Source organism: Chlamydotis macqueenii, chromosome 6, assembly GCF_036417535.1.
Source record: "Chlamydotis macqueenii isolate bChlMac1 chromosome 6, bChlMac1.mat, whole genome shotgun sequence".
NCBI classification, from domain to species: domain Eukaryota; kingdom Metazoa; phylum Chordata; class Aves; order Otidiformes; family Otididae; genus Chlamydotis; species Chlamydotis macqueenii.
Window position 1 is genome coordinate 41,218,683 of NC_141561.1, and position 19,773 is coordinate 41,238,455.

General features: G+C 47.0%; 1 protein-coding gene across 1 annotated transcript; it reads right to left on the reverse strand.

Annotated features, from left to right (window-relative positions):
- Positions 1-3,812: 3,812 nt before the first annotated feature.
- POFUT2 (protein O-fucosyltransferase 2) lies at positions 3,813-19,744 on the reverse strand. Its single transcript, XM_086751042.1, has 9 exons — positions 19,578-19,744; positions 18,092-18,342; positions 16,509-16,653; positions 16,057-16,167; positions 11,746-11,812; positions 8,378-8,503; positions 7,604-7,784; positions 6,650-6,773; positions 3,813-6,362 (listed from the first exon to the last, which is right to left on the reverse strand). Exons 1-9 carry the CDS (start codon positions 19,742-19,744, stop codon positions 6,209-6,211), a joined length of 1,326 nt encoding a protein of 441 aa, XP_086607168.1. The 3' UTR covers positions 3,813-6,208.
- Between the last annotated feature and the right edge of the window lie 29 nt (positions 19,745-19,773).

The following is a 19,773-nucleotide window of genomic DNA, read 5'->3' on the forward strand; positions in this document are numbered from 1 at the left end:
AAACATCAAAAGGGATTTCAGGGCTCTGGGTTCAACAGTCAAAGGCTCTGGGGCGCAGGTGGCATTCTCATCAATCCTCCCGGTCGAAGGGCAGGGACCTGAAAGGGCCAGACGTATCTGGCAGGTCAACTCGTGGCTTGGGGAGTGGTGCTACAGCCAGGGCTTTGGGTATCCAGACCACGGGGCGTGCCTTGAGAAGCCCAGGCTGCGAGGGGCGGATGGCGTGCACCTAACCGAGAGGGGGAAGAGTGTGCTTGGACAAAGACTTGCCAGGCTCGTCCGGAGGGCTTTAAACTGGTGTTGCTGGGGGAGGGGGAGCACAGTTCAGCCCACTGCTGTCAGCATGGTGCCAGTGCCAGCACCGAGGGTCCAGAAGCTGAGGAAGGATCGCAGGTATGTGCAAATGAACCTAGACTGCTGGAGCACCCCTGCCACTCCAGCCAGCAAGTCGGCTTTGTCGGGGGCCCAGCTGAAGTGTCTCTATACCAATGCACGCAGCATGGGGAATAAACAGAAAGAGCTGGAGATGCGTGCACACGAGCAGGGCTACGACCTCGTTGGCATCACAGAGACGTGGTGGGATGACACATACGATTGGAGCGTCAGCATGGAGGGGTATAGGCTGTTTAGAAAGGACAGGAAGGGGAGACGACGAGGGGGTGTTGCTCTCTATGTCAGCAACCGGCTGGAGTGTGTGGAGCTCCGCCTGGGGATGGAGGAGGAGCTGACAGAGAGCTTATGGGTCAGGATTAGAGGACGGGGATGGACAGGGGACGTTATGGTGGGGGTCTGTTACAGGCCGCCTGGCCAGGAGGACAGAGAAGATGAGGCGCTCTATAGCCAGATAGGAGCAGCCTCATGGTCACAGGCCCCGGTTCTCATGGGGAACTTCAACCACCCTGACATCTGTTGGAGAGACAACACGGCAGGGCACAGGCGGTCCAGGAGGTTCCTGGAATGCGTGGACGACAACTTCCTCCTGCAGGCGATAGAGGAGCCGACGAGGAGGGGTGCCATGCTCGACCTTGTGCTCACCAACAGGGAGGGGCTGGTGTGGGGTGTGAAACTGAAGGACAGCCTTGGCTGCAGCGACCACGACATGGTGAGTTCGATTCACGGGGCAGCAAGGAAACTACATGGCAGTCTCTCTGCCCTAGACTTCAAGAAGGTGGACTTTGGCCTCTTCAGGGACCTGGTGGGACAAGTGCAATGGGAGGCGGCCCTGGAGGGAAGAGGGGCCCAGGGAAGTTGGTCCACATTCAAGGAGCACCTCATCCAAGCTCAGCAGAGGTGCATCCCGATGAAGAACAAGTCGGGCTAAAAGGCCAGGAGGCCGGCGTGGATGAGCAAGGAGCTCCTGGACCAACGGAAAGTGAAGAGGAAAGCCTATAGAGGGTGGAAGCGGAGACAGGTAGCCTGGGAGGACTACAAAGAGGCTGTGCGAGTGGCCAGGGATCGGGTGAGGAAGGCCAAAGCCCTGACGGAATTGAATCTGGCCAGGGATGTCCAAAACAACATGAAAGGCTTCTATAGGTATGTAGGGGACAAAAGAAAGTCGAAGGAGAATGTAGGCCCCCTCCAGAAGGAAACCGGTGTCCTGGTTACCTGGGACGTGGAGAAGGCTGAGGTACTCAATGACTTTTTTGCCTCAGTCTTCACCAACAAGGGCTCTTGTCCCACCACCCAAGCTGTAGAAGGCACAAGCAGGGACTGCGAGGATGAAGAACCGCCCACTGTACTCAAAGAGCAGGTTCAGGATCATCTGAGGAACCTAAAGGTGCACAAGTCCATGGGACCTGACGAGATCCATCTGCGGGTCCTGAGGGAACTGGCAGATTAAGTTGCCAAGCCACTGGCTATCGTATTTGAGAAATCATGGTGGTCTGGTGAGGTCCCCGATGACTGGAAGAGAGGGAACGTAACCCCAATTTTTAAAAAGGGGAACAAGGAAGACCCAAGTTAACTACAGGCTGGTCAGCCTCACCTCTGTCCCTGGCAAGGTCATGGAGCAGATTCTCCTGGAAAGCATGCTAAGGCACATGGAGAGCAAGGAGGTGGTTGGTGACAGCCAACATGGCTTCACCAAGGGCAGATCGTGCCTGACCAATTTGGTGGCCTTCTATGACAGGGCAACAGCATCGGTGGACAAGGGACGAGCAACAGACATCATCTACCTGGACTTGTGCAAAGCTTTTGACACTGTCCCGCACGACATCCTTCTCTCTAAACTGGAGAGACATGGGTTTGATGGACGGGCCACTCAGTGGATAAGGAGTTGGCTGGATGGCCGCACTCAGAGAGTGGTGGTCAACAGCTCATTGTCCATGTGGAGACCGGTCATGAGTGGCATCCCTCAGGGGTCCGTGTTGGGCCCGGCCCTGTTCAACATCTTTGTTGGTGACATGGACAGTGGGATAGAGTGCACCCTCAGCAAGTTCTCCAACGACACCAAGCTGTGTGGTGCCGTCGACACGCTGGAAGGGAGGGATGCCATCCAGAGGGACTTTGACAGGCTAGAGAGGTGGGGCTGTGCCAACCTCATGAAGTTCAACCAGGCCAAGTGCAAGGTCCTGCACCTGGGTCATGGCAATCCCAGGCACAAATCCAGGCTGGGCAGAGAATGGATTGAGAGCAGCCCTGAGGAGAAGGACTTGGGAGTGCTGGTGGACGAGAAGCTCAACATGAGCCAGCAATGTGCACTTGCAGCCCAGAAGGCCAACCGCATCCTGAGCTGCATCAAGAGCAGCGTGGCCAGCAGGTCGAGGGAAGGGATTCTCCCCCTCTACTCTGCCCTGGTGAGACCCCACCAGGAGTACTGTGTCCAGTTCTGGAGCTCCCAACACAAGAAGGACATGGACCAGTTGGAGAGGGTCCAGAGGAGGCCACAAAGATGATGAGACGGCTGGAGCAGCTCTGCTGTAAGGCCAGGCTGAGAGAGCTGGTGCTGTTCCACCTGGAGAAGAGGAGGCTCCGGGGAGACCTGAGAGCGGCCTCCCAGTGCCTAAAGGGGGCTGCAGGAAAGATGGGGAGATGCTGTTCAGTAGGGCCTGTTGCGAAAGGACAAGGAGTAATGGTTTTAAAATAGAGGGGGGTAGATTTAGATTGGATATTAGGAAAAAAAATTTTACAGTGTGAGTTGTAGAACACTGTCCCAGGTTGCCCAGAGAGGCGGTGGTGCCCCATCCCTGGAAACGTTCAAGGCCAGGTTGGATGAGGCTCTGAGCAACCTGATCTGGTTGGAGATGTCCCTGCTCCTTGCAGGCTTTGAAGGTCCCTTCCAACCCAAACCATTCTATGATTCTAAGCCCAGGAAGAGGGGAGGGGTGGGGAAAACTTGTGGTTTTTTTTTTTTTTCTCTCTTATTCTCCTGCTTTGGTTTTATAATGAATAAATTGAAATAGTTTTCCCCAAATTGCATCTGTTCTGACTGTAACAGTAACTTGAAGGATCTCTCCCCGTCCTTATCTGAAAACTCTCTTTCATGTTCTCCAGGCTGAAAAAGCCCAGGCCTCTCCGCCTCTCCTCATGCACCATGTACTCCAGGTGCCGATGCTTTTAGCAGTCTTGCTTTTTCCTGTTTGCCTACGTCCCTCTTGCAGTGGGGGGCACTAAGATGTACCAGATGCAGTCTCCTAGCATCAAGAACGGTAAGGCTGGCTTGCTCATGCAGCACCTCATGGAACACATGATGAAAAAAATCCTTGTCAGGGCACGCAGGTTTCACCCAAGTTTCTCCTACACGGAAATCCAATGCTAGGGAGCCAGGAGACAGCAAACCACGCTGTTAGAAACAAGTCAGAAGCATGGACATGTCACATAAAATGCTACAAAGCTTTTTATTTTTCTTAATAAACCCAGGTTTACATTACACGTAAAATACCACCGTCGCTTTACATTGGTGCACAGGCTAAACAAGAACATTTGACTTGGCAGGAAAAGGCACTGCTTCAACACGCTGGGCTCCCCACTCTGTTGCCAGAGAGGCTCAGTTGCTGCATGGAGACACAACAAACAGCTGTTAAGAGGAGGAGAGGTGCTGCTACTACTGTCCGAAATGTCTTCACAGCTTCCACTGCGCTTGCACACGAGGAAACAACCTCATTGTCTGGAAGCATCTGTGAAATGTCCACTGCACAGACCAGGAGGGTTATACATACTCCTACCCAAGCCAAGAGGAAAGAGCAAGCGAAGGGTCCGCTAACAGCGATGCAATCTGGTAAAACCGACTTTAAGGAAAAATGTCTGCTTCACCTTCTGAAATTGGTCTTCTAGTCCACTTTTGAAAAAAAGGTTTGTCCGGCTTAACAGAGCCATGTAGATCTGCAGGACAAAACACCCACCTGAAGCACAGAACGGAGCAGAATACCTCCCAGCAGCCAATCCTACGCAGCAGGAGACTGCAGGAGCTAGAATTGGTACTCACACCAAACCCTTCACCAGCAGGAGCTGCGCTTTCCCCCGTCTGGTGGTGCAGCACGGGGCTCTTCCCCTCTACCACCAGCCAGTCATCTCCATCAGAGCACAACCTCACCTGAAAGATTCCTGACTGCTAGGCTGTCCTGGTTTCAGCAGGGATGGAGTTAATTTTCCTCTCAGTAGCCGGTGTGTTTTGGATTTCGTATGTGAAGAATGTTGATAAAAATACTCTGATGATACGAGTTACTGTTAATGAGACCAAGGACACTGTCTGGCTTTCCAAGTCTCATTAAAGTCTCGTTAACGTGCAGATGCAACAAGCTGGGCAAAAGACAGACAGAACAACTGACCCAAACTGGCCAAAGAGAGTATTCCATGCCTGAACGTCATCCTCAGTATAGAAGTGGGGGTTGCCCATGGGAGGGGGCATTCTTTTCTGGCATCCATTCCATTCAAGTATCCGTTCGGTCACCCTTGGCATCCTTTTCTTCTCTCTTGCTCGCTGGCATCGTTCCCTCTACCTTCCTACCTTGCTCTCCCCTCTTGCTTGCTGCTCGGTGTCGTTTCCATGATCGCTGCTCGGGACGGGCTGCATCAGTCATTCGGACATTGGGTGGTGAGAAATTGTACATTATTCATTTTGTATATATTAATATCCTTATGTCCTGTTAGCTTTGTAGGTTTTAGTATTTTTAGTGAACTGTTTTTTTTCTCAACCCACGAGTTTTCCTTTCTTCCCAATTTCTCTCCCCCGTCCTGCCGGGTAGGGGGAAGGTGAGCGAGAAACTGTGTGGTGATCCGCGCTAAACCACCACATAGGCTTACACACACCATCTCGGGGCCCAGCGACCTCTGCTGTCTGATTGCTCTCGGTTTGCTCCCCTGCATAAACTGAAAGCAGAAACGCAGAAAATTTCATTTGTTGAATTACTGGGATGATCCACGGAAACTTGGAAGGCTTTTTAGCATGCTCCCTAGCGAGGCGTCACCCTCACTGAACCGAGTGACTGGGTGATCCCAAAACGGTGCTGACTTTTGCATCAGTCCAACTGAACAGGCCTTTGGGAGGATGATGGGGGGAAAGGAAAAAGTGTCCTTTGTGAAGGTAAAACGTGAGCAGAAACATAGCTTTTCTTTTACCAGCCTGCAAGCTTCATCTTTGTGTCTCTGTTAGCACAGACCCACTGAGACGGCTATCCAAAGCAGCTGGTGTTCAGGTAGAAATACCACCTCCTCTTCTTTTATCCAGCACTGATTGCATCAGGTAATTTGAATGTTCACAAATTACTGTGCGAAAAGGGAAGATTTCCCCAGGGAACGGCAGAGTTTACGCACAATCTGTGGCTCACATAGCACAGGTCACAAAGACTGAACAGAACAAAAAAATAAAGACAGAAACACAGTACAGACCACAGCTGAGTTACATTTATAGATGTTAAACTGCTCCTCTTCTTCCTCCAGAACTTCAAAGAAAGCCGTGAGTTCCATGGTTTGTTACTCAATTTCAGGACAGAGTTTTGTCTTTCAAGTCTCGGTTGCAGCGTCTGGTATTGTCCTCTAATCCTAGCCACACTGAGAACTGGATCCCAGGCTGACTTGATTTGCCTCCCTCCCACCAGTGCCTGCATAAGAAGGTGAAAATTGCTTGTACTTCAAAACCCACATGTCAAGTAAACATCGAGAAGAGGGTAGAGGACTGAGCTGTAGTTTAGTCAAAGGGAGGTATTTCCCCGTAGTTTTTCCTTCTTCTTTTGAGCTCACCCCTACTGAAGTCCTTGGATCTCTCTGTATTTTAGTACACAATTTTCCAGTGAGTTGGCTGCTCACAGTTTTTCTCTTTTTCACCACAAAATCGGTTGTAAGTTGTTTTTGGATCAAATCCCAAGATCTCCCTTTCCTCATGGATCCGGAAGGAAAATGTTGAAACTGAGGTGCCTATAAAATACCTGTGAAAAAAAAACCAAACCAACAGAACAGGTTTGTAAAGGGGGTCAGTTTTTAAAATGCAAGGAATTTATTTCAGTCCAATGTACTTTAATGTTCATTGAAATTATATAATGAAATTATCATATAGATTATACGTATAATTAACTATTCTACATCTATTTTATATGTATCAATTATATAATATCATGTCTTGTATGATTTGTAAACAACTATATCTGGGTCAAAACCAAGATTCAGTTTTGTGACAGTAGGATTTAGCCCCTCCAAGAAAAGTCAGATTTGCTACCTTGCATGTGCGCAGATCCACTGGTCAATCACGGCCAAGCCCCCATCTTTGTAGAGTTCCAGCTCCTCCCAAGAGGGTTCAAACCTCACCATCTCAGGCAGCAGTTTCCTGAGCAATTCAATCTCTGAAAAAACGGAAGATACAAATTTATTTTTACGTTATAAAGAGCGACTCGCTGCTGTCACGAAAAGTATGCGTTTAAGGAAACGCTGGGTGAACAGCTACAAAGTAAGCAAAACCAAAATCTACTCGTAAATTTTGCAACATATTGGTCAAATGCCTGAGTACTGTACGCTGGGGTGGGAGCCAGGGGGACAATTCTCAGGGGGTAGGGAAGCCTGCAAGGGGTAGAACAGACGTTACCACCAGCCTCACTGTCTGACCCTAAACAGGGGACATGTACCAAGAAGCCTTTCTTGACAGCAAACTTAATTATTTATCACAGATGCCATGCCCTGCAGGGTTTTTCTAACATCATGCATCAAAACAGATCCCTAGACACTACTGGGAGGGAGGTGCAGCCCTGGGATAAGGCCTGAGGAGGGGTAACCCCACTCTTGGGAGTTCCTAAGCCTTGGCCACACACGGCCACGGCCACCCCAGGCTGGTGTTGGGCACACGCAAGGGGAAGGCTGGGTGGGAGACTTCAGAGGACCCTTTCCACCAACACGTTCAAGAGTCTCTGAAATGCTAAGAAAAAAAGGTGAGACAGAAGAAAGAGTAGGAGGAAGAGATGAATTCAATTCCCAATTTCCCATTGTTGAGACTGTCAAGCCTCCTACAGGAAATAACGAATGAATGGTTTGATACCAGCTATTCAGCTGCCCAATCCTGTTCAGTTACCCATTGAACGATGGCGGCACATGAACTTCCAGTCATTTATAAAAGCAAAGTGGTAATTGCTGCACTCATTGTCAAAAGTTATCAATCCTAAACTGACTATACTCTGCCTACCTTCCTCAACAGCATCAGTGGCTACGAAAACTTTTTCAAGTTTATGTATCTCCAAGAGGCTGCGGATTTTCTTTACTGCTCCTTGCAGGGAAGGCACGTCTTCTCTGTGACCCCAAATGAAGTCTCTCCTTCTGAGATGAACCCCAAGGTACGGACCACCTAGAGCTGTGCCCATCTTAACCTAAGAGAAAAAGAGCAATAAACCTTAAAACTTGAGAGCACCACTATTCATTCACACTGAAAAGGCCTGAATGCGCAATCTTGGGATAAGGCACTGAATTACTCTAGCTGCAGAAAATAATTTTAAGGTATGGATAGGAAGTATTTTGGGACACTTATTGCAATGTTTTGATCTTGCGTGGCCTGCACCATACAAGAGAAACTAGAGTCTGAAATCTTTGTAAGCAAAAATTGCTCTCCTTGACAAAATCCACAACTAGCAGTTTGCAGCTGAACTTTACACTCAAGACGATGCTAAATACAGGAAGAAATACAAGCTTCCTTTAGTGAAACAAGGGTAACAGAAATCTGGCACCCAGAACCACTCAGCCACATCTCAACAGACTCCGTTCACACATGTCACACAAGGAGAAGATGATATGCTAGGAACATGCACGTCCAGTCCACCTTGATCTGAGCAGGGAGAGCTAGGTTCACATGTATCTTCCAAAATTCCCTGCAGTGTACAGCCAGGAGTACACCAATTAAATAAAAAATAAAAAAAAAAATTTAAAAAAGACATTTGTTACGGGAAAGAGACTGTTAGGATTTTACCTTCATCTGTGTCCAGTCCTCTTTGTAATGAGTCCTGTCTGCCTCATCTGTGGATTGAAGGTATTTATTTCTAAACTCGTCTCCCACTACACGGAGGTGTTTCGCAAACACCATACTCCGACGGGTCTGTTGGAGCAAGAGCAGATGCCGAGTCAGAAAAAAGGGAGAGCTAAAAATGACTAAAATGAGATAGTTTCACATACACAAAGCTTCCAGGATGCAGTTGTCTCTGATACATGCAGGCAGCACTACAAGCAACCATTTCTAACCTTTCATCTGAGCTTTACTTGTTTAATCCTAATCATAACCACATTTATAACCAGTATGCTCATCTGACCCTGCAATACATAGGTGTACAGAGTAGACAGTAGTTATTTACACAACAGAACAGATAATACACCAAATTAAACACTCTAGCAGTATGTCTCACCTTTGGAAACAAAAGCTCCGCAAAGACTTTAGCTTCCAAAACACCTGTAAGAATAAAACCTGCTTAAAAAAAAAAAATCATGCATCTAGCCACAGACACTCCTGTCAAATTCACTGAAAAAGTGACGAAAAAAGAATTATTTCCTTCACCTCTGATGCAGTTACCACTGCACACAGTTACACAGAGCCGCCTTATTAACAGGCACACAAAACAAAGCTAAGGAAATCCCATGTGGCTTACACTGCTTATAAGGGACACTTGGCAATTTGGTCTAACCCTTAATTTTATACAAGACTGTAGTCTGTCGTGTGATTGGCACCAAAGAAGGTGCAACAAAACCACTTCTCTTCCATTTCCAATGCACGGTGAAGCCCACAGAGATCGCTACACAGCTATTTCTTTGTATGCCAAACTCGCTGTGGTTGAACTGGTTCCTCCTCCATATCATTCAATAAGACACAGAACAATTTAGTCTTTTGTAAGATCCATCACGCTGGTACCTGGAGATTCACGTCCCTCAACATCTGACGGGAGTACAAGCCTGCTCCTCTAGCATCTTTAAAGAGATCAGCACTGGCTTTCTAATTCCATCCCAAATCCTCCAGCAAAACATTTATGGCAAGGGAGGATGATGCCCCATCTCTGCAGAACACTCACGCTGCAGTCCAGAGAGAGACATTTTCCCTCCTTTTTGTAACATGTCAACACTACGATCCTGCCGAGTCAAGTCATTGAGCACCTCACCCAAGATGTGATGAACGCTGTACGTCCAAGAGGCAGCAAACGTGTACGCAACCCATGCCAGCGCGCTTTGAATGCTATGCTTGCGTCAAACACCCCTGAACTGCACCCTGACAGATTCCCCAACTGCCACGTCACGTTTGGCACCCACGCAGTACGCTGTGCTGAGCGTTTCTGGGCACAAAGCGCTCCTCTGACAGCAACTGTTCTGGATGAACAGCTATTTTGCAACAGCATATGTAAAAGAGAAAACAGATGAATGTGTGAACCTCTACTGATATACTTTCTGAAGTGGATGCTCTCTGTATCTGGTTATCCTCGTATTTAAAATACAGGTTTCAAATCTGCACGTGTGATATTGTCACCCTTTCCAACTACCTCCAAGTTTCGCGTCTTCTCCTCTTTTGTCTGCGAAGAAACAAACCACAGGGCAGGGAGAGACACTTCTCAAAGGCGCATGGAAAAAGACAAGAAGCCATGGGCCCAAGCTGCAGCAAGGCAACTTCTCTTTGGTTATCAGGCAAAACCTCTCACCCACAAGAATGGTACAGCCACGGGACAAGTCCCAGAGAGACCCAGATCTCCATCTGTCAGGACTTTCCACCTTCAGCTGAACACAGCCCCAAACCATCAGATCAAGTTCTGGAGTGCAAACCTCAAGGCAGGGCTGCCGAGACACCTCCCCACCTCAATTTTTCTAGGATTCCAAGTCTGGGAAACAAACAAACAAAACTGGTGCTGGTTATGCTCCCTTTCCTGTACGTGAATTGAGTTAATGGTACAGATCCTCTTGTTCTTCGAGATTGTCCCCCAAAATGGTGAAGCCAAACGCAAGCTGCTGGCTTTTCTAGAGTTGTCCTTAGAGAACTTTCTGCTTCTATATAGATGGTAAAACGCTCATGTGGACTACATGCTACAGTGATGCTCTTCAAGAGATTCAACAGTTGCTTCTAAACCATTTTGGGAGGTCTTTTCTGCTTTGTGGTCATTCAACCATTAAGAATCCCAAAACAATACCCTTCAGCTTGCAGTGGTAGAAAAGTCTAGACAAAAAATGGCGACAACAGTGAGAGCAAAGCGGCTCAATATTAAGTTCAAACATCTTTGGACACCAAAGACGTAGGTTGGTTGCAAAGGAAAGATGGCTACTTACAATTTAAAAACTTCTTTGAGACAAGAGGGCATCTGTTAGCATAATTTATAAAGAACTCCAGATGTTATCCAGAGAGTTATTACGAAAAAAACAACAAATAGGAATCATACAGGTAGCTAAAACAGAAATGTAAGAAAGTAGAATATTTTCCAGAAAGTTTTAAATAGTTTTGTCTCAACAATTTAAATTTGTCTCAATGTTTAAAGTGCCACTGTTAAGAAATGGATTTCACGTCTGTTTTTACAGGACTACAAGTCAGACTCAGAAATGGGTTCCATCTCTCTGTCTGGAAAGTCACTCGCAATGAAAAATTCAGTTAGCAAACTACTGCTTGGTCATTTTCTGAAAAATATGCCATATACCAAGTGAATAACCAGATTTTTATACCTTACAAGACTGAGGTCTATGTATCTTGTTTCGTACTACCATGAGAGTCACTTTGTCTTAGAAATTTTAATTACATCAGGCACTCCATATTGTTTTCCTTTTTCCTGTGGCTGAACCTTTAACTTTGTCATAAAATTCTTAAAGCTTTTCCCATAGGAATTATTTTACCATAGACTCTTGGGTAGGGTCTCCCAAAGTGCTCAGTGTTACCTTGAAACCCATGGGAATTTTGCCATTGAAGCCAACGGGGAGACAATTAGGACAATATTTAGCACTTTTGGGAATGCTTTTGAAAAGTGTAATCTTGAGGCTGACTACACAAGAAACTGCATAAAGGCAGTTCCCTTCTGATTGCAGATGTGTTGCAGAGGGGAGGTCCTTCTCAACGCCATGCCCTGCAGCACTGAGTCTTTGGGGACAAGACACCAGGACAAATTCCTGCATTACATTAATCCACAGCAGTCTGAATTTCAGGGGAGCCTGAAGACCCTCTTTAGCATATACTGCTGAAACATCTTTAGCATATACTGCTGATACATAAGACACAAGTTACTTTCAAGAAAAGAAACACAAGGCAAAACTGAAGCACATATTGGTTATCGAATTTTTACCAGAACCAAGTAGAAAGTCTAGAGAAGCTAACTGGAAAATACTCACATTCCAATAATCTTTCCCTCCGTAGTGGTCATGAAGAAGGTTTTCAGCTCTGTCTAACATCACTGACCTATTAAAAATTGTAAAACTGAGTGCAGTTCCCTTAGGAATAGAATTTACATTACGATGTTTCTTTATACAGTTGTCAGGATAAAGCATGGACTACGATGTTTGCAAAGTGAGCACAGGGAACGAGGGACAGGCTGGCAACCTGTTCTGTATAAGGCACACTGTGACCCATAGCCTGCTGGGGAGAGAAGGGACCTATGCCACTGCGTGTTCCTGCTCTCTTCCTTAATAAACCGTAATCATAATTACGACAGTTGCTGCTGGAGAAACAAAGACTGCCAACAGGGTGAGTGAGCCAAAGGGGAGAAGCGACCAAGGAGATGACGCTCAGCCTCACAGCATGTGAGAGCCTCTTGGAGGCAGCAGGAGTCACGCTCAGAAAAGCGAAACCAGAGAAGGTGTTGTCCACGTGTGGAATAAAATGTCCTACAGTAAAAACAATCAAAGAACACATGTGCACTACAAAAACGTGTTAGCAACTAAGCACAGATTTTAAAATGAAAATTTTTCACTAACACGAAAACAGCCTGTGCTTTCCATAAATGCACGCAGTTCAGGATTGCATTCTGGAAACATAACTGCACTATCCAAGTTCTACAAAGCAGAAGAGATTTTGAGAGTTGAGTATGCAAGAGGATGTGGGCTTAGTTTGTGCTTTGGGCACACGGAATATGAGTGAACAGAGACACGGTTCTGCTGAAGGGGGTCAAAATCATCATCTTTATCTTCTACTAAAATGAGAGGAATCAAATAACAAATCAACTTTAGATTACCACTGCTGATAATCAGCTGGACACCTGCACATAAGGCTGCAAATAATCTGGAAAACAGACCAGACTCTGCTGGTGGAGAAGCAGCACTGCGTTTCACAGGAGGCTTGGAGGTGAATCAGATTAATAATCTAAATGTATCAAGAAGATTCCTACAAGCAACCAGACCTGAAGAGTAATAATACAGTATTGGGACCATACAACTGATTGCCTGGCCAAAAGGGCAGTACAGGAGATCAGAGAGGCTATGGTGTGCAAGCCACCACAGCCACTGGAGATTTCAACGATTCCCAGGCAGGCTGGGCAAGTGTCATAGCAGGACGTGACAAAGCAACTGCAATTTGAGACACAAAGAACAGTTCTGTGAACAAGGGAGTAGCTCCTCACATTGTCTTGAGCAGCAGCAGCAAGACACGGACCAAAATCTCACAGGGGAAGAGCTACTCTGTCACAGCAGCCATAAACGTACTCATCTTCACCATCCTACTGGATCAGCAGTGGCCAAAGGAAAGCTATCGCGGTTGCATTCACTTTCAAAAAGCTGACTATGCAAAAATGCAGAACTAGTACCCAAGTGAAGAGCACAGAAAGGCTCATAAACTCCATGAGATTAAACAGAAAAAAGAACAACAAAGAAGATTAAAAAAAAGAAAAAAAATTGAGCAAGTAGGCCTAATGACAAATCTTCTTTCCAATACAAAGAAAAAGGAAACCAAAGGCTTAACAAGCACTTAGAGATGGTAATGCCATGACAGAAATAGCTAATGTAATTTTCCGTAGCTGTGCGCTAGGTGGAGGAGCTGGGAAGTTTCACAGGCCAGAACTACTTTTTACAGGGGAACCCACCAGAGAGCATGTCTCAAACCAAAGCATCCATAGGAAGCGTCCAGTGGTGGAACAGCTGGATGAAATGAACCAACAAACGGCCAACGCTAGGCAGTATTCACTCAACAGTTATCAAGGAACGCAAGGATGGAGCAGCTGCGCCACTAATTCTGGTATGCAATTTCTCGCTAAGAACTGCAGCATAGCAAACGTCCATTTTCTGAAAACGCACTTGGGGAGGACTGGGATGCAACACAGCGGTAAACCTGTTGTCGGTACTGGACAACTTAATAGCAACTGTTACAAAAACCAGAATTAATGGATACCTAAAGTAAATTGGAGAAGTATCAACAGGGAGCTCGGAACCATCAGAGTAGTCTGAAGACATAAGCATACATGCGGATAAGGGAAATCTCACTGACATCGCCTACCAGGCGATGACAGCCTGACAGCCTTCGTTAAAGGCTTTTAAGAAAACTTAACAGTAATGGCACAGGAGGGAAGGTCCATGGATTAAAAAAAAAAAAAGTTTAAAGATAGAGATCAATGTCCAGTTCTCATTGTAGAGGGATCTGCTTTTCACCATATTCCCGAACAACCTACAAAGGGTGTCAGCTTTGGGGTGACACAGCTTGCCCATCATTTTAAATTACTCAGAGCAGCGAAGACAAAGGCCAGTTGTGAAGAATGACTGGCCAATAAAGTGGCAGATGAAATCTAATGTAGGAGTGCGTCTACTGAAAAAAAACCATGGGCTTCATCTGATAACTAAAGGGCTCTATGCTAACCGTCGATGCTTAGGAATGAGGGTAGTTTGATGAAAACGTCAAGACAACACTTGTGGGCGGTCAAAAAAAATGAACTTGTATACTAGGAACTACCAGAAAGAGTGCACTGAACAGAGCTTGTCACTCTACCGCTACGTACTGGGTATACCCGCACGCAGCGTGTGGGATCCAGCTGAACTGTGAAGGTCCACAGAACAGCAGCGAGGATGACCAAAGGCATGGAACGGCTTTCGCACGAAGAACAAGTAACGAAGACAGGACTCTTCATGCTGCAGAGGAGACAACCGAGGGGGAAAATGATAGAGAGATGTAAAATCACGCGTGGCGTGGAGGTGAATATGGAAGAGCTGCCTCTTCCACGACATGAACTAGGGGACATCAGATGAAACATGCGGGTAGCAGTTACAAAAGGAGGTGGATTGGCACAGGAGGCACAGTTAAGGTGTGAAACCTTTAGGTCTTGTCCCAAGATTTTGTGGATGCTAACGGTGTGCAGGGGGGTTCAAAGGAAGCTGGACATATCCATGGACTCACTGAAGGATAGGAAAACCACTTTTGGCTCAGGAAGTCCCCACAATCTCAAATCTGAAGAGTGTGACAGGACTCAGGGGAGGCATTATACACACTTGCCCAGTTCTTATACTTTTCCCCAGACACCTGATTTAAGCAACTCTTGGATTTCACACGCTAAACCAGATCAACTTTAACGCGAACCGCTGAAGCTGCCCTTACATCGCTGTTACGTTGGTACTTCTTCCTACTTGTGTCTGATTGAGAAATATGATCTTGTGGATACGGCACCTTGTCCGTGTGCTAGGAATACTTGGGCACTACTCTTGACTTTCCTCTTTTCATTTTTATTTCCTCCTCTTCTTTTTCTCTTGACTTTCCTCATCGCCAGATCTTTGACAGTTGCCATGAAAGAGTTAACTGTACGGCTAAACACAGAGACCTCTATGGAGTATTTAATCCAGTTTTATGCTGTCACTGGCAAAGATCAGGGTATAGCTCCTACAAATAGAACAACATCCCTGTTAAAAACCAGGATTTTACTTCCTCTGCTCCCAGTGGGAGGTACTACAGATCCCCATTGCTCTACTTAGAGGAACCTTCATCTCATTTCCAATTAAATTGTATCAATATCAATTTTTTTAACTTTTTTGCTCTCATGGCAAAACTGCACTTCAGCTTCAGCAGTCTGTGTTTCTCCCATGGATTTATTCCCCTGATGTATTCACAGATAGTGATTATTTCATCTTCCTGTTCTTCCCTGTACCCTGGTAGCTTTTTTGCCTTCAGTGGTTAGAGGGTCACAGCTGACTGGAAATACTTTGCTACTGGCACAATGTAAGCGTGCTCCATCTCTCATAAGAGCTTTCCTCTCCTCTGATCATCCTAGTCACATCTCAGAGTGGAAAGACTAAACAGGCTGCTTGCTTTCTCACACTATTGAAGATGGATGGCACAGGAGACCAGGCACTGCACCTCACGATCTGAGAATCAGAGGCTTGGGAAACACTGATTCCACTCTGTTCATTCCCTCTTGACCCAGCATCGAAGGGTAAAGAAAGGGGAGGTAAACCCAGTGTGGCAAGGACGTGTAGCTACCTGAAAGGGAATATGAAGGAAGCTCAAGGCTATTTCCTCTTAGGTTTTAGCACTGCTGCATTTAACCTAACTTATAGTTAGGTGTTTCTTACAGGGCAAATTCCTTTTGTAATGATTTTAATGGATGACAATAATTCACTGATCAAGTACCACAACAGCAGGACACAGCCTCTAAGTTCTCCCTGCTCTTCCTGCCTGGCAATGGGTTTGTGGGCACGCGATACAACAATAAATAGTAACAGGAGGCAACTCACTGTGCTGAAGTGTTCTTCAAAAGAATGGGAGCCACGATAGAGGCAGATCCTTGGACAGACAAACAAGAGACATTTAGGCCTCGCGTTTCCTCGTAACCCCAGAACCATCCCCTGAAAGGCAAACACAAAGTATTGGTTCACAGGCTGGTACTCTAAATTAATGCCATGTATATAATGAAACAAATAAACAGTACATCCTAGAAAGGTGATACATAATGTAAATAAAACAGCCAGCTCCTTTATGCGGTTTTTGTGCGAAACGACAACTTTCTAAAATTAGATCTTCTAGAATCAATATAATACTTTATTATTGATGAGGTTTTAAAAACAAAGTGAACCCAGACATTCACAGACAACACTACAATAACTGCACAAGTCTGTTCTGTTAAGAGCAGGCAAACGCCTCACTGAACACAACCAAAAAGAAGATTGAAAGGACTGCTAGATGTTACCTGTAATACTCATGTTTGTCTTTGGAGTAGATAAGCTGATCGATGCACGGCCTTTCATCTATTTTTTCTTCCCACGTTCCTTCTTTCCATCCTTCTGCGTAGCCTTGTAGGATATAGATCTGTTCAATAAAGGGCCCACCTGACTCTGAGCAGACGGCAAAGCAAAGCATTTACGAGCATGAAAAACCACATGATAAAGATACGAATTAACATTAATTGTCATTAAACACCTGCTAGAAAGGCCAATATTACACTACTCTCTCCTTTCCCTGTTTCCCCTATAAAAAAGGAAAGGAAGTCCTGCGCGATCCAGAAAAGCTAAAAGGGTCAGGGGACGCGATGACCCACTACTCCCACCCACCTCGGTGTGATTTAATGGGCCAAACAGAACTGAATAGCCATGGAAATGTAAACGCAAAAGCTGTGTAAAACACACCACAAAACAGAGAGGTTTTCAGTGCTGTAGGCAGCTGCTATGGGAATGCTGCCTCCAAGAAAACAGGAGTACAAGCCCTTCTTCCCCGAAATGTCAGAGTTTCTAAAGGCTTTTTCCTGAAAGGTAGGGGACAACGATTCCTTCAGAACTCTTTACAGAAGCGTGACATTTGGTGGCCTTTATTTCCTTTGCTGAAGAAGTCTGTCACAGTGCTGCAGATTTTGGCATTCAATGATTAGCTCAACACAGCGTTCAATGCTAAAGGAACCAACTTCACCGTTTCCATATCTCGGGGAGAGACTGTTCAGCAGGGCCCGTTGTGACAGGACAAGGAGTAACAGTTTCAAAATAGACGGAGGTAGATTCAGATTGGATATTAGGAAGAAATTTTTTACGCTGAGGGTTGCGGAACACTCTCCCAGGTTGCCCAGAGAGGTGGTGGATGCCCCATCCCTGGAAACGTTCCAGGCCAGGTTGGCCGGGGCTCTGAGCAACCTGATCTGGTTGGAGATGTCCCTGCTCCTTGCAGGGGGGTTGGACTGGATGACCCTTGAGGGTCCCTTCCAACCCTGACCATTCTATGATTCTACGATATTCTCAAGGAAAACCTCTCTCTTATATACCACTTCGTACACAAAAAGCAGGGGATAAGCATTTGGACTACGTGCAGCATCGGCAACGAAAAACTGAGTTCACCGAAGAACCCGCTGTAAACTTTCACTGTCCAGCCACCTCCAGAGAAAGGTGGCTTGTCTGGATTTCGACAGAGCGCTGCAGGCTGCCTCTCTCTCCTGACAGAGATTATGCAGAAGTATTCATGACTTTAACCAGGGGCATTAACTGCCTTTCTCTAGGGTCCCCAGGAAGTTGAGGGGACGACAGTGCTACATCAAACGAGCGGCTAAATAATTAGGTTATTTCATCCTAGTGGTTTGTTACTCAGCACAATTCTTTCCATCTCTCCTCTCCCCACCTTTAACTTTTTTTTAAATTTCATGTACAAGGATAAAAGTGCATCTAAGAACAAACCTGTAAAGAAAAAAAAAGGGTTAGGGTTAGGGTTAGGGTTAGGGGTTAGGGTTAAAACACCTCAAGAAAACACCTCAAATATTTAGTTTACTGTAGATTATATGATTCCATACTCTACCTGCAAGGAACTGCTCATATTCAATGACAGGGATGTTCCTGTTGAGGCTTGGGACATCAAAGAACTCAGACCAAGGGATCCGGACCTGAAGGATGTCGGGGCTCTGCCAGTGATAAAGTCGGCCCCAGGGAGGCAGAACCAACACCCAGTTTTCACTTTTCAGCAAGGTCTTTAGAAGGGAAGCGATGCGAATATAGACATCTCTGCGAAGGTTGAACCCTTCAGGAGGATTTACGTCATACAAAAGGTATCTGACAAGAACAAAGCCATATGATCACTCAGGGGAGTTTGGCGCAACTCTATCGGGATGAAAACCATCCCTCCTCATGAAGATAGAAGGGGAGAAAGTAGGGGAAGGTAGAGCACATGCTGCAGGGGCTGGGGGGCCACGGGGGTCTTGTGGTGGGACATCGTCGAGGCAGCACATGCCACGAGCCTTTCCTGCGGCAGGGCAGAGTGTGAGGGGACCAAGGAGTGAATCCCTCAGATGTCTTGGACGTCCTGGGGGTAACATGCTGTGTGGTGAGAACAGTGAAACTGACACACACAATAGTTTTTATGACATTTTCCATTAGGCGAGGACAACGCGTAGCTTGTGAATCTGGCCTGTGCAAGCCCAGTTACTTTGTATAAACAATGCATACCCTGCTAACAACCGTACCCCTGAAGAAGAGCTGAAAGACTGCTAAAAATGAAACATCCTGCCTCAGAAGGCATTGAAAGCTTGATGATTGTCCAAGGAGCACGAAGGCAGCAAGAATCTGCGGTAACTCAGCTACAGTTAAAGCCACCACCCACTCAACTCAAGACCGATAAAACTTGCCTCCTCACACCTCCAAGGAGCATGTGTGCCAACTGACACAGCAAGCAAGGCTAATTTAGACACCGCTATTCTATTCTTACACATAGAATGGTAATTACTAACCAACGAACATAAATTTAGGAGGGTTTTACTCTGTACACTGTAATTCCTTTATGTAGCCTGCTAGCTTTGTGGAAATCCACCTAGCGCCCGACTTTGCGCAATTTCAAAATAAACTGATATCTCGGCTCCGTGTGTGTGAGACCGGCATATCACACACCGGGTGATGAACTCCGTTTGTGAGCCAACAAAACTACGGGCTAATCCCTGTGCGCTGAATACAACGGTGGGAGGATGAGCTCAGGAGGGGAAGGGGAAAAGGGCACAAGCTGCCCTCAGAGCAGCAAAATCCCCCTGGCAGCTGTGATGGCAGCACCTTCCAGAAATGACCCAAACAGCACCAGGAGGTGAAAGACGGCCTTTACGTGCCCACCAGCCAACGACAGCTGAGAGACAGAGCAGGACGCCTGGGCAGGGGACCCGCCCGCTCCCCTCGGGACACCGGACAGGAGGCTGCGATAAGGGGAAGGGTCCCGGGGCCGACGGGGGCTGGCCCTGGCAGGCAGGACTGGCCTGGGGCCGGGGTCGGCCCGCAGAGGTTGGGGCTGGGGGGCCGCTCCTGACCTGGTGCGCGGGGCGGCGGCGGCAGCGGGCAGCGAGGAGGCGGCGTGGCCGGCGCGGAGGGCGGCGGGGGGCGGCTGGGTGGCGGCGGAGGGGGGCGTGGGGGCGACCAGGCCCAGCACCAGAAGCAGCGGGAGCACCAAGGGACGGGTACCGCCGGGCGCCGCCATTCCCACACCACGTCCGGGGCGGCCCCGGC